At 44.8% G+C, this 17769-nt stretch overlaps 1 protein-coding gene across 7 annotated transcripts in view; it reads left to right on the plus strand.

Moving 5' to 3' along the window:
• Positions 1-15684, plus strand: part of PTPRT (protein tyrosine phosphatase receptor type T) — a 484991-nt gene extending 469307 nt beyond the window's left edge. For all 7 annotated transcript variants that reach the window (XM_066561514.1, XM_066561518.1, XM_066561519.1 and 4 more), the window contains 5 exons: positions 188-319; positions 4114-4239; positions 6978-7141; positions 8073-8208; positions 8931-15684. In XM_066561514.1, the coding sequence (XP_066417611.1) occupies positions 188-319; positions 4114-4239; positions 6978-7141; positions 8073-8208; positions 8931-8984 (612 nt within the window). In that variant the 3' untranslated portion in view covers positions 8985-15684. The remainder of the gene's footprint in view (positions 1-187; positions 320-4113; positions 4240-6977; positions 7142-8072; positions 8209-8930) is intronic.
• The last annotated feature ends 2085 nt before the right edge of the window (positions 15685-17769 follow it).

Below are 17769 nucleotides of genomic sequence, written 5' to 3' on the forward strand. Positions count from 1 at the left end.
CAAAAGAATCCCATTACGAGGCGTTCATTCATTGTGGGGCGATAACAAGGAGCAGGAGATGTGATTTGTATAATCTGGTTAAATGGCTCACACTGCCTCCCCACAGCCTCCCGGGCATAATATTCCTTTGAATAAAAGTTGATTGATTTTTTTTTATTTTTTTTAACTAATCTTACTCTTTTGTTAGAGCCACAAGCAGCCTGCTGCCTTCATTGTCACCCAGCACCCCTTGCCCAACACCATCACAGACTTCTGGAGGCTGGTGTTTGATTACAACTGCTCCTCCGTGGTGATGCTCAACGAGATGGATGCAGCACAGGTGAGTGGCTCTTCATTCCTGGCTCTTCATTCACTCCCTTCTCAAATCCAGGTCTGCAGGGAGTCCCTGTTGCCATTTTATTGGGGTGGGTGCTCTCCCACCCCAGTAAATAAATGAGGGAGAGCTGGAAAGTTATAGGTGATGTTTTGGGGTTTTAATGGAGAATAAGTCCATTTGCCTGGCTCTTTGTAAGCTAATTCTTATTGTAATTAACAGGGATCATAGAAGGGTTTGGTTGTGAAGGGACCTTAAAGACCATGATACTTCAACCCCCTGCCATGGCAGGGTCACCTTCCACTATCCCAGGTTGCTCCAAACCCCATCCAACCTGGCCTTGGACACTTCCAGGGGTGGGGCACTCACAGCTTCTCTGGAAACCTGTACCAGGGCCTCACCATCCTCACAGGGAGGAATTTCTTCCTGATATCCCTTCTAATCTGCCCTCCTTCAGCTTAATGCTATTCCCCTTTTTCCTATCACTCCGCACCCTTCTGGAAAGTCCTCCTCCAGCCTTCCTGTAAGCTCCTTTTATGTGCTGGAAAGATGCTATAAAGTCTCCCCATTTATTATATAAATACTTTGATATAAAATTAGGTAAAATATAGTTCAGAGTATCAAAAAGTTTTATATACATACTTTATATATTACAGAATTACTTTGTGTTTGCAGGCCAAAATTTCCCTCCCAAACCCGCTTTCTCCCCTTTCATATTTTTGTCTCTGTTTGGTTCAGGAAAATGCTCCCTACCACAGCCCCAGGGTGCTTCGTGTTTGCCTTTTTCACATGGCATTTCCAGAAGAATAAAACCAAGAGACCTGAAATAATTTGAAGGATCTTTCCCCTGAGATTTCCAGTATGGTTCTGTAATACTGAGAAAGGTGCTTTGCCCAGTTTGAGGATAATGTAGTCCTTTTATCTCTTTTTCTTTTCCTTTTTAATTCCATGTTGGGTTTTGGCTAGTGGACACAGGATTATTTTCAGCATTTGAGCTTGCCAGGGAGGAGCTTTTGCCATTCCTCCTGCCCTGGTGTCTCCAGCCACCTTGCTGATGAGTGGCAGAGGAGGAGAACAGCTTTCAAAAAGGTGTAATCGTGCAATTTGTGTGGAGAGTACATTTGGCATGGTTAATTCACCCATTACAGCCCTTGTTCAATGAGAGGAACCCTCAACAGTTGGTACTTCATGGATTCATTTTTCATTTGTCTCTTCCGTTTGTCTTACCACACTTGCAGGCAGTGAATTGTTGGTCTCTTTTGTGGATGGTGCTGGAGAAGCCAATCACCCCAGTCCTTAAGGGGGTGTCCCATCAAGGGGAGCTCAGTGGGATTCCATTCCAGCCCCAGTGACAGCTCTGTTCAGCCTGGGCTCTCCTGTGCCCTGCAGGGTCCCACCACTCTGTGAGGAGCCAGAGGTTCTCTGTATCTTCTGTTTTCCTCTTCCATCTCCTTGACTCTGCATCTTGGCATTGAATCCAGAGACAAATGTCACCTTTTTTTTTCCTGACACTTCAAAGCACAACCCATCTTTTTCTGGAAATGACACACTTTCTCACACTCACTTCTGGGAAAACACAAACCTTTCAGCCCCAGCCAGCGTTATTCTTGTGACTATCTTTCACAAAGCTTCGATTTTTTTTTTTTTTTTTTTCCTAGCAAAGTTTTGCTGCTATGATGTGGTCTGTAGGCACAGAAGAGGGGATTTGGCAGTGCATGAAGTCACTTTGACAGTTTCTGTAGCACGGTGTCACCTCCCTCGAAAGTGCAGCCAATGCCAGAACACCCAGGTGGCACTGGAAGTTAAGGAGGATTTGAAAGTTTGTATTTTATGAGCTACCAGGACACCGTGAGACAGTTTGATATCACAGAATCATTTGGGGTGGAAAAGACCTCTAAGCTGATTGAATCCAACTGTTACCTCAGCACTGCCAAGGCCGCCACTTATCCATGTCCCCAAGTGCTGCATCTATATGTCTTTTAAATCTCTCCAGGGATGGTGATTCCACCACTTCTCTGGACAGCTGTTCCATTGCTTGACCACCCTTTCAGTGAAGAAATTTTCCCTAATAGCCAATCTCAGCGCCCCCTGGCACAGTTTGAAGCTGTTTCCTCTCATCCTGTCCCTTGTTCCTTGGGAAGAGAGCCCACACTCAGGGATTTGTGCAGAGTGAGAGGGTTTCCCCCCTGAGCCTCCTTTTCTCCAGGCTGAGCCCCTTTCCCAGCTCCCTCAGCCCCTCCTGGGGGCTCCAGACCCTTCCCCAGCTCTGCTGCCCTTCAGACCATACACAACCATCGTGAGATTGAGCAGCCTCAAGCCCATCAATCCAGATCTCTCTGCAGGTCCTTCCTACCCTCCAGCAGATCATCAGATCCATTGTGGAGAGGAGTTTTATGGAAGAGGACTTGGCACTGTGTCTGCACTGTCCTTGCATGACAGTATTGTCATTCCCTGTCTGTTCATCAGTGTTTGATCCCAGGCTGTGCCCTGAGTACTGGGAAAAGGCAAATAAAGCCCTGTGGAGGTCAGAGCACACAGAAGGCAGTGTTCAGCACAGTACACACCTGTGTGTTTGGAGAGGTGGCCATTCACCCACCTGCTCTGGGAGAAGCAAATTTTCCATCCCAAGGAAAGGTTTCATCTTTTTCTGCTTTCCACTGCACCTTGAGGTTGTTTGCCAAAGCTCAGCTCAGCTCACATCTCCCTGCCTGAGGGACAGATGCTTTGAGAGGAGATCACTAGGCAGCTTGAAAGTCTGAAGGAAGAGTAAAGAAACCCTTCAAAGGACTTGCTTGTGTGGTCTTGGCTGGCTTGCTTAATCTTGAAAAACTAACAAGGGCAAAGATGCATAAGATTGTGTGAATATCCCACCCAATTTCAATCCTGTATGATCAAAGGAAGAACAGGAGTGCAGAATTAATGCAGCCACATGCACACACTCCACGTTGTTGCTGGCAGTGATTGAACTTGAAAAGCTGGAGATCAAGTTCAAATGAGCATCTGGGGGTTTCAAAACTTGTACAAAATTACACTTGAAAATAGGAAGGAAAAAAAAAGCCACAAAGAAATACAATCTTAGCAGAAACTGCTAATGAGATCTCATGCAAAATATTTTTGTGCCATGATCTATTTCCAGCCGGATTTAAAATCCTTAGATTGTAATTTGTGTGCACAGGGTGGTTTTTGTCCTTTCAACTCGGTAATGTCAGCACAAGAAAAAGACTCCCAGCCTGCTTCACAAGCTTCAGAGGTGCAGTTGTGGTTCACCCTGAAACCAGAGCAGCTCTTGTGCTCTCAGAACAAACTCAGTCTCCTTCTCCTGCTCACTGGTAGAGCCAGAAAACTAAAAAGTTCATCTTACAGAAAGAAAGAAATTCCAGTTTGTTTGAATTAAGATTAATTTTCTTGGTGCCTGTATTATTTCCTCATTTTTACCAGATCTCTATGGTTCCTATTAAATTTATCTGCAGACACTAATCTTTCAATGTTCCTGTTAAATCTCTGCCTTTACAGAAGCTTCATTTGTCAGCCACCTTTCTGCACCTCTAGACCCAGAATCCAATCACTTCCAAACTGTGTTCGTACAAAAATAAGGAGGAAGAAAATTCCAGGCCCTAAAATACATTTCTTTTTTTTCTTTATATTCAAGATATAAAATGTTTTACTAAGCTAGAATGAGATCTTGTCTGAACAAAGCCACGATACACAAATTGGTGATGGATTTTGAGCTGGTTATAGATCCAAAATGATTTAATATGTTAATAATTAAGATTTCTGTTTGGTGTTGTGTTTTTTCCTAGCTCTGCATGCAGTACTGGCCAGAGAAGACATCCTGTTGTTATGGCCCAATTCAGGTGGAGTTTGTTTCAGCAGATATTGATGAAGATATCATCAACAGGATATTCCGGATTTGCAACATGGCCAGGGTAAGAGAGCAGAAATACTCCATTCCCTAGTTATTCTCAAAACCACATTTTGGCTCAAGGAAGAGGCAGAACCAAGGCTTGTGGTTTAGAGATGCAGAATCTCTCACCTAGGAATGAAATTCCACTGCAGCTACTTCCTTTAATTAACATTTAATCAGCCTGCATTGCTAAAGGACTCTTGGCTGAAGGCAGCAAGTGGATGATATGAGCTGAAAATCTGTATTTAAATGGTGAGCATTTTTCTGTGTGTATTTGAGAACAATTCATCACTTAGTAGCCAATATAAAGCCATCAGTATTGCAGGAAATAAACTGGGATGGTGTCAGCAGCTCTCCATCTGTCAGCTCCCAGGCAGCATCTCTGAAGACAGATGCAATGTTTACTGGCTAGACTGGGATTCCCAACTGCCACTGCTTTCCCTATAAATAAGCAACTGCCATTTCTGTAAGCAGCTCTTTGTCTGTGTCCCTCAGCCCCAGGACAGCTGAAATGATAGAAACAAAGTTTATCTGCACACTGAGCCTTGGCAATCCAGCTTCAGGGCTGCAGGATAGGGCTTCAGCAGAGGATTTTTCTCTCATTAGTCGTTTCCCAGATTGATTATGTTTCCTTTGTTGTTCCTCTTTCATTTTTTTTCTTGTCAGAAATGGAAGCAGGCTCTGCAAATTATATTTCCATGCAGTGTAACCCATCAGTGTCTGCATGGTCAGAGCCTGTGCAGCCGTTCAGGTGTGGCACTGCAGAGGCAACCTTGTGGTCCAGCACAAAAACTGATAAACTGGTTGGATATCAGACACCTTCCTGTGTCCCAGGGAGAGCCTGGGGCTGATAAAGCTGGTCAGAGCAAGGCTCTGTGCTCTCAGATGGAGCTGGCTCATGGATACAGGCTTAGTAGGCCCTGGGGAATGTTGGGCCTTGTATTTGCTAGATCATGTGAAACTGCACCTGTGTAGTCAGTATATGATAAATGATATACTTGTTAGATGTGATTAGATAGAATTATTGTTAAAGAATCATGAGAAACTATGTTAGGGGTTTGAGGGGGGATCACAAGAAATCCATGCTTGGATGAAATCAATGTATAAAATAGAACAACGTAAGTTTAATAATTAATATGTAAGTGATATAACGATAGAATATAAAACATGCTCGGCCCGAAACCATGTTGGAGCCAGAGTTGGGTTTGGGTACCCTCTCAGAATCTCTGCTGGTCACAGTGACTCTGAGATATGTACAAGCCTCTTTTTCCCAGCCCAGCAGTTGAAGAAGGAGTCAGAATTCTTCTTTCTCGTTCTCAAGGTTGTTTATTATTTTTTATCTATAACATTCTTTCACTGAGGTCTGTCTGGCAGGTCTGGTTGCAGCACACTGGTGTTATCTTTTTATACTAAAAACTACATGCACATTATTTACCATAACTTCCCAATGTCTATCACCTGTGTTAGACAGTGAGTTTCTACCTTAAACCAATCAAAAGTGCCAACATCACCTGGAACATGGAGGCCAGGAAGAAGAAAGAAGAAGGTCAGGGCATGCCCAAATTCCTCCTTCTTGGGACCCTGAGCCCCCATTCTAAAAACCTCAAAAATCTATGTTTCATCCCGTGACAAACTAACTATTATTCTACTTAAACTCTCTTGACTTGTAATTCTTCATATGAAAGTGGTAATTTGCTCCATGGGTCAAAATCAAAGTCACAGGGGTCTTGGGCTCTGTGCCAAGGTCTCTGAGCCCCCTGGGCAGGGTCTCAAGTCCTCCAGGGCAGCCAGAGGTGTGGTATTCACAGCCCTCTGAACAGAGAGAAGCTGTGAGACTCAAGCAGAGAAGGAAAACACAATTCTTATCTCGCTTGCTGTGCCTGTGTTGTGCTAAAGTAGAATACAATATGGAGATTGTTTACCCAAAGTGAGGATGTTTTGTTCCCTTGCCCTGTCAGGGCCAAGAAGTGTGTGTGTGTGTGTGTGTGTGTGTGTGTGTGTGTGTGGGACTGCCACAGGAGAGAGAATCAGAGATGAGTGCAGTGTGAGCAGTTGTGAGCAAGAGTGAGTGCATGCCAGATTCAGTTTAGATACAATGTACATAGTACAGTATAAGTAATTAACTGGCCTTCTGATGATGGAGTCAGATGCATAATTCTCTCTCCCCTTTGTCAGAGTCGCCTTTGATTTACAATAAGAGTGTGACCATGTTCACAGGGGTCTTAGGATGAGGGAAGAGACGAGGATTTGACTTTATGTTTCAGAAGGCTTGATTTATTATTTTATGATATATATTATATTAAAACTATACTAAAAGAATAGAAGACAGGATTTTATCAGAAGGCTGGCTAAGAATAGAATAGGAAAGAATGATAACAAAGGCTTGTGGCTCGAACTTTCTGTCCGAGCCAGCTCCCTGTGATTGGCCATTAATTAGAAACAACTAACATAGGCCAATCAAAGATCTACTTGTTGCATTCCACAGCAGCACATAACCATTGTTTACATTTTGTTCTTGAAGTCTCTCAGCTTCTCAAGAGGAAAAATCCTAAAGAAAGGATTTTTCATAAAAGATGTCTGTGACATGAGAGGAATTCCCTGGGTTCCGACAGTACCCCTGACACCCAGAGCTCTTAATAAAATAAAAAAATAACAGCACTTGCATAGAATCCTAATCATTCTGCCATGAAGTGAGGCTGGATGCTGACCCTGCCAGCCCTGCCCGCCCCTGGCTGGCCCCTGAGCAGCTCTGTGTTGCAGCCGCAGGACGGGTACCGCATCGTGCAGCACCTGCAGTACATCGGCTGGCCGGCCTACAGGGACACCCCTCCCTCCAAGCGCTCCCTGCTCAAGGTGGTCAGGAGGCTGGAGAAGTGGCAGGAGCAGTACGATGGCAGAGACGGGCGCACCGTGGTCCACTGCCTGTAAGTAAGGGCTGGGAGATGTCTGTAGCCTCACGTGCTGTGGGTTGTGGAAATCTGGTGGTTTGCCAGGCTTCAGCTGGGGGGAATGGAGTTAAAGTACATTCATGCTACTAAATTCACACACTTCTATTTCATTTATGACTTCATGTACTAGCTACCTTTATAATGATCACTTCAAGTTGAATATTGTATTGCATTATCGTGTCCTGGCCCAGGGATTTTGCTGATTGCAGTGAGAGATAGCTCCAAGAGCCCTGGTATGTTGCAGGTCTCATGTCTGTAGCACAGACAGAGCTGAGGCAGCCCTGCCATGTACCCAGCTTTGAGCACAGAGCTCCTGTGAGCCCAGAGCAGGGGTTTGCAGCACTGCAGCCCCTGAGCTCCCCTGTCCCCTACTCCAGGGGGACAGGGAAGCTCCCCTTATCCCTTAGTCCTTCTATCCCTGCCCCAGTTCTACAGGTCTCCACTCCCACACACTCACAGAATGGTTTGGGTTGGAAGGAACCCCAAACACCACTCAGTTCTAGTGGACACCTTCCACTACTCCAGGCTGCTCCCAGCCCTGTCCAACCTGGCCTTGGACACTTCCAGGGATCCAGGGGCAGCCACGGCTTCTCTGGGCACCCTGTGCCAGAGCCTCACCCCCCTCACAGGGAAGGATTCCTTCCCAATATCCCATCTATCCCTGCCCTCTGGCAGTGGGAAGCCATTCCCTGTGTCCTGTCACTCCATGCCCTTGTCCAAAGCCCTCCTCCAGCTCTCTTGGAGCCCCTTTAGGCACACAAGCCCTTGAGCATCAGCCCTTACATCAGAGACCTTCCATGTGAAGGAATCTCTCCATTAGCGACCTGTCCATGGGCTGTGAGCTGTGTGTGCTGTCCTTCCCCCATCCTCACCAGCCCCTCCTTGCCCTGTTTTGTCCCCCTGCCAGGAACGGTGGCGGCCGCAGCGGCACCTTCTGTGCCATCTGCAGTGTGTGTGAGATGATCCAGCAGCAGAACATCATCGACGTGTTCCACATAGTGAAAACGCTACGGAATAACAAATCCAACATGGTGGAGTCACTGGTAAGGCTTCTTTCTGCTCAATCCCCACCCAGTGTGTGTGCAAGGGACTTCAGGATAGGTAAAAAAAAGTCAAAATTAGTTCAGGACGAATCAAAATGAATGGGAAGATGAAGACACCAGAGTTAAAACTGGTTCTGTTTTAGCATGTTCAGTGAATCTTCCTGCTTCTCCTTCTGAGAACAGGGATCACCCTGGCAGAGTGATGGACACTGTGTCCCATGCCCAGCTGCCTCAGGAGGTCAAACCCCACAGAGCTGTCACCATGGCTGTGGGAAGAGTGGGATTTGTCCTCCTGTCCATGCAGGGAATTGTCCTCCTGTCCAGCCCAGTGCTGGGTGCTGTGACACATCTTGAAACCAGGGAAGGAGAATAGTCCAGCCTCAGGCCTGGCTCCATGCAGCCCAGGAGATTAAACTGTCCTGAATTCAGTCATCTCCATCCATCACTCTGAGCTCGTGCCTCAAAAGCAACACGTGCAGTGAGGGCTGGAGGCAAAGAATGAATGGTCCAGACTGAGGCTGTCTCTTTGAGTGCTTTTCTCTGCCTTTGATGACACCATCTCCCAGCCATGCTTGCTCAGGATCACTCAGAAACACAACCAGTGTTTGCCTGCTCCTGCCAAAGGGTATAAGAAAGAGGGAGGAGGTATTTTTGCTTGTAGAACGAGGCTCTGAGGAATTTTCCCACATCCTAATGCCATTCCTTTGTGTCCTCTCTTTCAGGAACAGTATAAATTTGTATACGAGGTTGCACTGGAATACTTGAGTTCCTTTTAGCCCAGCCAAGGGAGGGGACCCCACGATGTGCCAGACCCCAAACTCTGGTGGATGCTTCTCCCCTGTCCCACACTGGAAGGCAGTAACAAGTGTGGGGAGGAAAACTTCTCCTGCCTTCCCAGCAAGAGACTGAGGTTGCAGAGACCTCGCTGGAAGGAGGAGGCGATGCCTGTGTGTGCTGCTGCCTGCTTTCTATGGGAACATCTACTGCTTCTTAAATAACTTACCGTAAAAATTAGCAACATGGAGACAGGCTGAAAGACTGGACTTTCTAATCCCCTCTGACTTCTCTCCTCTTTTGGATTGTGTTTTTGTTCTGCTTGCTGCAGAGTGGGGAAGGAATGAAACCCTTAGGAAATTATCTTTTAAATGTCTCCTTTTTAATTTATAATTTTGTTCTCAAATCCCAGCCTTTTAATTTTTTAATTTCATGCAGCAGTCATTTGGGAAAAATGAGATAGCCATAGGGGATACATGAAATGTTTCATTACAATTTGTCTACCTTATCTGTTTCCTTTTATTTGTTTTTCCTAATGAAAAGGCCAACACACACACACACACACACACAAAGACTACGCTGGAATTCTCTTCCCAAATGTAGTCCCTTTAAACATGAAAATAGATGGTGGAGATGAGAAGCTGTACATGGATCCACTGCCTCCACAGAAATATTTCCTCACAGTTTCTGCTCAACTTCAGGGCTGTGCATGACCCAGTTCCATCCCTCTGGTCTGTGTCCTTTCACTGCTGGTGAAGCTGTTGAGGAGTTTCCCAGCCACTTGGACCTAAAGGTTAAATATTTGCATCAAAAAAATGGCATTCATCTGGCAACTTTGGTGACTTGGTTACCACATTTCCCAAGTATTAGCTGGGGTGCAGTGTGTCTCTGACAAACAGGGTATGAAGTAGTTATTATTGCTCATATACAATGTATGACTATTTTTTATTTATTATTTGTATTGCTGTAGAACTTAGGACCCCTAGTCACTCCAGGACCCTGCTGAACCAGGCACAGTGCAGGCAGACAGCAAAGAAAGTTTCTGCTCAAGAGTTTCAAAGTCTGAAGGTTTTTAAAATTGGGTTTGGGCAAGATTTCCTCACTATTTCCAAGCCCTACAAGCTTCAAAGTTGTAACCCATTGGAGCTGTAGGAAAGGTGATGTACATACACAGAAACCTGTTCTGACACCTGTAAAGAGAAGCATTAGCCCAGCTCAGCAACTTCTCTTCCTAAGCAAAACAGCTTTTGTTTTATTCTGCAAAAATGCCTGTGCAAGTCTCCTTCTCTGAAACAAACACCAGATGTGTTTTGCCATGGTTGTGGACCTCATTCTGACTTCTTAGCAGCCAAGAAATTGCTTTTCTGCAAAAGTATGTTTAAGTAGTTAATCGCTAAGGTCTGCAGGGTAATCTTGGGAAAAAAAATAATTGAATGAGCAAGGTTTTACAATAATTAGTATTTCAATTTAGCCATTTATTTATCTTGAGGGTGTGGGGATATAAGGTTTCTCTATGTGTAAAATGGATTCTGGGGTGTAGGTTCTCTAAATTCAAACTTGCTAAAAGATAGACTGAAGGTAAGAGTTGAAGGAAACTCCAGTTTTCTTATCAGGCTGGTGGGAGGTCTGTCCTGGCACAGAGCATGCCAGAAGTTCAAAATATTTTGCTGATTCTGTCTGTGAATTCAGAAGGCACCTCCACTTCATGGTCATTCTTACTTCAATAGTCACAGCCTCACCTTGACCAGGAGGGGTGGAAATGAAATCTGGCAAAGGCAGCTCTCAACTCAGCCACAAACCAGTACCCAACCAAACCACTGCCATCCACCAGGACCTGCACCAGCCATGGGGAGGATGTTTCATTAATACCCCTCCTGACAAGCGAAGGATGCTGAACCACCTGGGGTTTCTCTAAGGAGCTTTGGATTCTTGGTTTTAATACCATGAAGGTCTTAACTGATCATGAGCCACCTTCTCACAGGAGCCTCTGTGTTGTTTCTGGTTGGTCCTTTCTGTTGCCTGCAAAAAAATCATGAAATCAACTTTAGTTCCAGTTGGGGCTGTCAAGTGACTGGTCTGAATTGTTTTGGTTTTTTTTTTTATTTATGCAACAACACAATTCAGCAGGAAAAATAACTAGAAGGCAAAGTGAAACTATGAGATAAAAGTGAGAGGAAAAGAAAAATATTGGTGTTTTGATTACAGGTGGCTGGGTGGAACAGTGTAGGTCAGGTGTTGGGAGAGAAATAGGAAGAGGGAATTCTAATCCCAGGATGGGATTTTTTAACAACTGCCTAGGTATGAAGAAACTATAAGTCAGCAAAGTGTTTTTGACTCTGCTGACTCCAGAAAGCCAAGGGGAACCACTCCCTGTGGACACTATGGAAATATTAATTAGTAATTAGCATTCTGTTAATTTTGCATAGAAGGCAGCACAGTGACAGGTCTCCCTCGTGACTTAGGGGAGTGAAGCCAGCACCAAGGGTGACAGCTGGGATAAGGGAATAGGGAGGTAAAGAAATGCCAGTATCACTGAGGTGTGAAGTGTAGGAGGTAATTTAGGCTTAACTTGAAAGCAAGTGGATTGAAATGCCAGTGTTAAGCCCACAGGAGGGGTGTGTGAGTGAGGGGAAGGAGGTGTGGGATGAGCAGAGCAGCACTGGCAGTGCAGTGCTTTAGGGTCTGGAGGTGGGTTTGGATGTGTTTTATGGTATGAAAAACACTACTAAAGGGTCAGGTACCTGTATCAGCTGGCCCACAGCAACTCCCTGTGTGCTCAGCCCTCTGCAAAAGCCAAGTGCTGTTGGCACAAACTGCAGGGAAGGATATTTAAGCGAAATTTTACATTTTATAGGAGCTCGATGCAAATGTTGGTTCCCACAGCCCAACTGTTAGTCACAGCTTATTATGTGGCCACTCAACCATGTGTGTGAACCTCCTAATGTCCAGCCTAAAACCCATATGGAAAGATGCTCAGCAGACACTGCAGATTGGGTTGCCAAATTGTTATAAATTCCTGCAGTTACAGTGCTTTTGGGGGACTGACCCAGCTTCAGTCTGTGTTGGCTCAGGGATCTTCATGCTGTTCCTCCCTGCACAGTGCATATATGCCAAGTGTGAATTAATGATGAAGGGAATTGTGTGGAAAAGCTCACTTTAAATCACTTTATTACATTGAGGTTGTTTAAACCCTAGAGAACAGCCCATAGTGAAGTAGGTAATGTGTTTGAAGCAAGATTATGGGGTGATGGGTTTGTTTTCATGGGGAAAGAAAGGAATTATGAGATGAGATAAAGGAGGTTTTCTCACTCCTGGAAGGATTAATAGTCAGTGTGAGCTTTTCAGCCTAAGCATCCCCTGCTGTGGATGAAAAGTGATAATGTGCAGTAAAAAAAAGGTGAATTCCTCAGTGACTGAATCTTAGGCTGGAAAAAAAATATCATATTGACAATATTTGAATGGACATAATGAAGATGAACCTATTCCCATGGAGACATCCTTCAGAGGTGAGGGGGAACTGTTTGTGATAGCACAGAGTTGGTGTAAAGTTTGGTCTGGGATACAAGGAAGTAGAAACAGATGGTTTGGGGTCACTACCTCATAGAGGGGTAACCAACATCTTAAATTATTATTGGTGCAACTGCAGCAATGAATTCCACTGGTTATCAGGAGTTTCTGGCCTTTTATTCTGAAGGTGTAAACTCCCTGGTGGGGAAAAAAAAAAGTCCAGTAGCCACATGGATCCCACAGTAGTAAGTTTAAGCCTGTGGGTGCTAGAGTGGCTTTTCCATTTACTTTCCACAGGCCATTTAGCAGCAGTTTGTGGGATTTCCCTTGGGAATCTCAAGCCAGGAGTTTCTGGTCACTGCTCTTGGTGTGCTGTAGAGTCAGAGGAAGGAGAGAGGCTCCTGCAGCAGGTGGTTCAGGAGGCAGTTAAAGCAGTTTCCATCAGGAAGAGAAGGGAAGGAGAAGAAATCTCCTTTGGGAGAAACCAAATATTGGAGGAGAAGGCAAAAGAAATGGATCCTGAAACAGGTAGGAAATTTGCACCTTGCTCTCTCTCTCTCATTCTTGCACAGCTGCTCTCATCTCACTCTCCTGAGTTCCTGCCAAGATCATAAAAAACACATAATGTCACATTCCCTGCTGTGGGGATGGAGCACTCGGAGTGTGACAGAGGGAATAAATCCTGAGGGACAAAGATAAAAGAAGATTTGCTCAAGAGAGGAATCTTCAAATATGAGGTGCTTCTGTCTGTCACACTTGCAGAATTTTTAGTAAAGTCACAGAGCAGTGCACAGTCCTGGCATGGTCCTGGATGGGCAATGTGGTGGAAAAGTTCCCCTTGGAAAACTTCATTGTCCTGTAATAAATGTGAGCAATCAACTCCATGATGTTGGCAGCACAGTTAATTTTTGTGATCACTCCAGCCTCTGAAAGGGGCATCTCAAAACCTTGGTGTGAAACTGCTGCATTTTCATTTGACAATCTTTAATTTGTGTTAAGTGTACAAAAGACAGTCAACCCCATTTTTTTTTTAGGAAAAAATAAGGGACTGTGTGGCAAAAGTGGCAGCATTTATTCAGCGTAACCACTGCCATTGGGTCAAAAATTCCATATTCCTGCTGTGTGAGGGCAGAACAAAGCACTGCAGCTGCCCTGCCCAGACAGAGGAACAGGAGGAGCCAGCTAAATCAGAGAGAAAGATGTGAGCAATGAGGATTCTGATAACCCTCCTGTGCTCCTGCTTGTTTAGATTGCAGTCTTCTATAGCCATACATACATAATATACAATTTCAATGCAAGTGCTCTTTCTTTCCCTGCTCCCAAAAATACCTCCAGCTCTTTTTCCTCGAGGGTGAGCCAACAGCACAGCGAGCAAAGCCCAATTTCTGCCGTTTTGGCAAGGACCACAAGGAAAATCCATCATGTGTTATCTGTTCATTGACTTGGAAAAGGTATCAATCATGTCCCTCATATGCATACTTGAAGAATGTACAATTTGCTCAAACTGTCAAGCAGAATCATACATTTTCATATACCACCAAATCCTGGTGGTACAGAGTGTGATGGAAAGAAAAAAAAGAGGCAAAAAATTGCTGACTTCCAGTGACCTCTAGTCTATAACCACTAACTGCTGTGTTAAAATATTTTAAAAGTTTCCCTTGTAAAAAAAAAAAAATAAACTATGCTCAGAATATCCTACAGTTTAATGTTGGACTAGCAGAATGTGAAAACCTGGCAGCTTTTCCAGTTTATAAAAACATGAGGGATCTAAATCAGTCTTTCCATCCTCATCCCAGTTCATGCAGCAGATTTTCCACCACTGTTCTGTTTTCAACCTGAGCCTTAAAAGACAAACTAATGCAGCAGACTGAATGCCAGATGCTGGTGTTCCCATAGTGTTTCCTGGCAGGGGGGAAAAAAAATTTAAAAGCATGAAAATGGAAAAGAACAAGCTAAAATGGTTTTTCTTGGAATTTAATTCAATGAGCTGCTTCTGAGCAGTATAAACATGAGCCAGTTCATGGCCCTCTGGAGGTACAGGGTGAAGATGCTGTTGATGTCCCTTAGGGACCAATCCTATATATTTCATATATAGGTACCTCCCAAGAGGTACCTATCTATGAAATATCAGGATTGGTCCTGATATTAGTGGTTCCTTTAGTGGAGGCAATTGTCACAGAAGTGTTTCAGTGGAGATCTGTTCCCCTGAAATGCCACCCTTTGGGACACCCTGTGAGACACCTCAAGTGTGTTGCATTGGATGGATTTCCTTGTGTGAGTACATCATCTTTCAGTGAGGAAATCCCCAGGAACTCTTCTTTGTGTGAAATAATGGAAAGGAGTATGTTTTGGGGGATGGAAGAGGAAGTGGGGCCAGCACTTTACAAGCTTTCATGAATTTAGGTACTCTGAGACTCCCCAGGACAAACACTGCTCAGTGTTTCACATTGCAAACTTCATGTCAAACCAAACTTCATGTGCTGGACTTCCATGTACCTGGAGCAGAACTGGAATTACCCCCTCATTGCCCCTCTTGCCCTTTCTTGCATTGCCAGCATTTAAACACTGTACTTCTATGCCAAAAGTTTGAGCTGCATCCTTAACACCCCCCTTAACCCAGCCCGACTAACCGCAGTGACAAAATTCACTCCCACCCTGATTTAATCTCCTGTGGGCACCCAGATGTGCCAGCATTGCTTCTTGCCAGCCTTGTCCCCTCCTGAGAGGGCAGTGGCTGCCTCTGGCTGAGCAGTGTGCCATCCCAGCTCCTTGGATGTGTTTTTGGGCAGGGAGGAGTGCTGCATGAGAGGAGTCTCTGCTGATGCGGTGCCGCCCCCTCTGCTCCCCCTCGGCCTTTATGGATTACTGGTGAAACTCACTTGTACAGTTTGGATGTTTGATAGATAAAGCACGTATGAAAAAAAAAAAGGAAAAAAATATAAATACAAAACTCTCAACACTGTGCATTCAGTGTCTTTTCTTTCTAGCTTAAAAGAAGGAAGGTAAATAATGTCAAGTCAATGAATATCAGATATATTTTTTGACTGTACATTACAGTGAAGTGTAATCTTTTTTTTACAACTGCGAGTCCATCTTATTTATTCTTGTAAATGTTCCCAGACAATGTTTGTAATATGGGCTGTGTTGCAAATCCATAAAATAAATCTGTGATCTGAGATTAATGTTTTACTAAGAGACTCTTGTACTTGTGCCTTTTCTTTGGACTTAGAGGAGGCAAGGCATTGTGAGCAGCACTGCTGGAAATGATGGGGTGATTGCATGACAAAAAATAAGACCAGCATCTTGTCACAGTGATGGGCTTTGCATCATGGTTGTCATTGAGGAGATGAAGAGCAAAAAAGAGAATTCAGCAGGCACTTCAGCCTAGCTGCAGATTTTGTGTCAGTCCTCTCAGAAAGCCTGTGGATGTGAGCTAAGTAGTTTTGAAAATTACAGTCTTAGCAGCATGGATTAGAGCAAAGCATGTTTTTGCAACTTTTTCTCTCTAACAGGTATTACTGTATTGTTTCCTTGGTACTCAGTGCTGAATGACAATTGCTGATAGGTTCCTGAGATTTTTCTGGTAGTTTCTATAGATGGACTGTGCTGGCTCAGCTGAGGTAGAGTTAATTCCCTTCCCAGAGGCTGGTTTGGGGCTGGGGTTTGGGTTTGTGCTGAACACAGGGTTGATAATACAGATATTTTTGTTACTGCTGAGCAGGGATTGCACAGAGCCAAGGGCTTTCCTCGGACAGTCAGCTGGAGGCTGGGAGGAGACACAGCCAGGACAGGTGACCCAAACTGACCAAAACCAAGTGCCAGACCATGTGACATCGTGCATGAAGTGGGTAGGAAGAAAGAAAAGGGGGAATATTTGGAGAAATGGTGGTTTTCCTCCCAAGTAACCAATTAGTGTGACGGGGCCCTGCTCTCCTGAGGATGGTTGAACCTGCCCAGCCATGGCAATGAGGAATGAACTCCTTGTTTAGTTTTCTCCTTGCTTGCACAGCTTTAGATTTCCCTGTCTTTATCCCAACCCACAATCTTTCTGGCTTTTACCCTTCCCATTCCCTCCCTGATCCAGCTGGAGGGGGGTGAATGAGTGGCTGTGTGGGGCTTGGCTGTTGCTGGGGCTAAACCATGACAAAGAATCATAGAAATCACAGAATCCTGGAATGTCCTGAGCTGGGAGGGACCCCCAGGATCCCCATGGCAGCCCCAGCCCTGCCCAGACCCCCCAACAGCCCCAGCCTGGGCATCCCTGGCAGCTCCTGGAGCTCTGGCAGCCTCGGGGCCGTGCCCATTCCCAGCACCCTCTGGGGAAGAGCCTTTCCCTGGTATCAGCCTGAGCCTCCCCCCGACAGTTCTGTCCCATTTTATTGAGCCTTGCCACTGGTGACAGCACCGAAGAGCTCGGAGCTGCCCCTCCTCTGCTCCTTGTGAGGATGTTGAAGGCCTCAGTGAGATCTCCCCTCATCTCCTCCTCTCCAGGCTGCACAAACCAAGGGACGCAGACATGGAAGGGATTTTGTGCAGGTGTTTTGTGCTGCCAGACCCAAACAGTGGATATGGGTGTCAGCAGTGAGTGTTTTCACACGTTTCCTAGCACACATTTCCCATGTGTTCATCAACAGATGTCCAAGGCAGTGCTTGGCCCCTTCAGCCAGTGCAGTAGATTGTAGCAAAGGCAGCAGATGAGGCTGCCCTGCTCTAAAAACCTCTTCATTTCAAGAACACAAGCAGGAGTGCATCAAGATTCACAGCTTAGGGTGTCAAAACAGTAGACTCTAGCCATGCTTCACCTGTAGGACCCAGCTGTGGTAAGAATTGTTGTCCATTACTGGAAAAAAAAAAAAAACAAAACAACAAAATAAGTCTTATTAACAAGAATACATAGTTCTTGTTTTTGTTAGAGGAGTTGGAGTCAATGATCCTTGTGGGCCCCTTCCAACTCAGTCTTATTTATGATTAAAGCACTGTACATGTACCTTGGAAGTGTAATTTATTATTCCTTCCAGTATCCTTATTTTCTTTTGAAAAGATTTCATTTTAATTCTTCATTGGTATGAAAAAAGCCCTTTCTGCCCTGGGTGTTTGGCTCAGATATGGGTGTTTTACTTTTTTTATTGGCCTGATGAAGCAAATACCCCATCTTAATTGTGGTGAACATTCAGATACAACTGTTTGTTTAAAGAGTTCATTATAATGAGGTCAGACTGTAAGAAACCCTTCAGAGTTATTGTTACACCAGGGAGAGTATTAAAAGAAGTTGATACCAAA

This window comes from Molothrus aeneus, chromosome 17, assembly GCF_037042795.1.
Source record: "Molothrus aeneus isolate 106 chromosome 17, BPBGC_Maene_1.0, whole genome shotgun sequence".
Lineage (NCBI taxonomy): Eukaryota > Metazoa > Chordata > Aves > Passeriformes > Icteridae > Molothrus > Molothrus aeneus.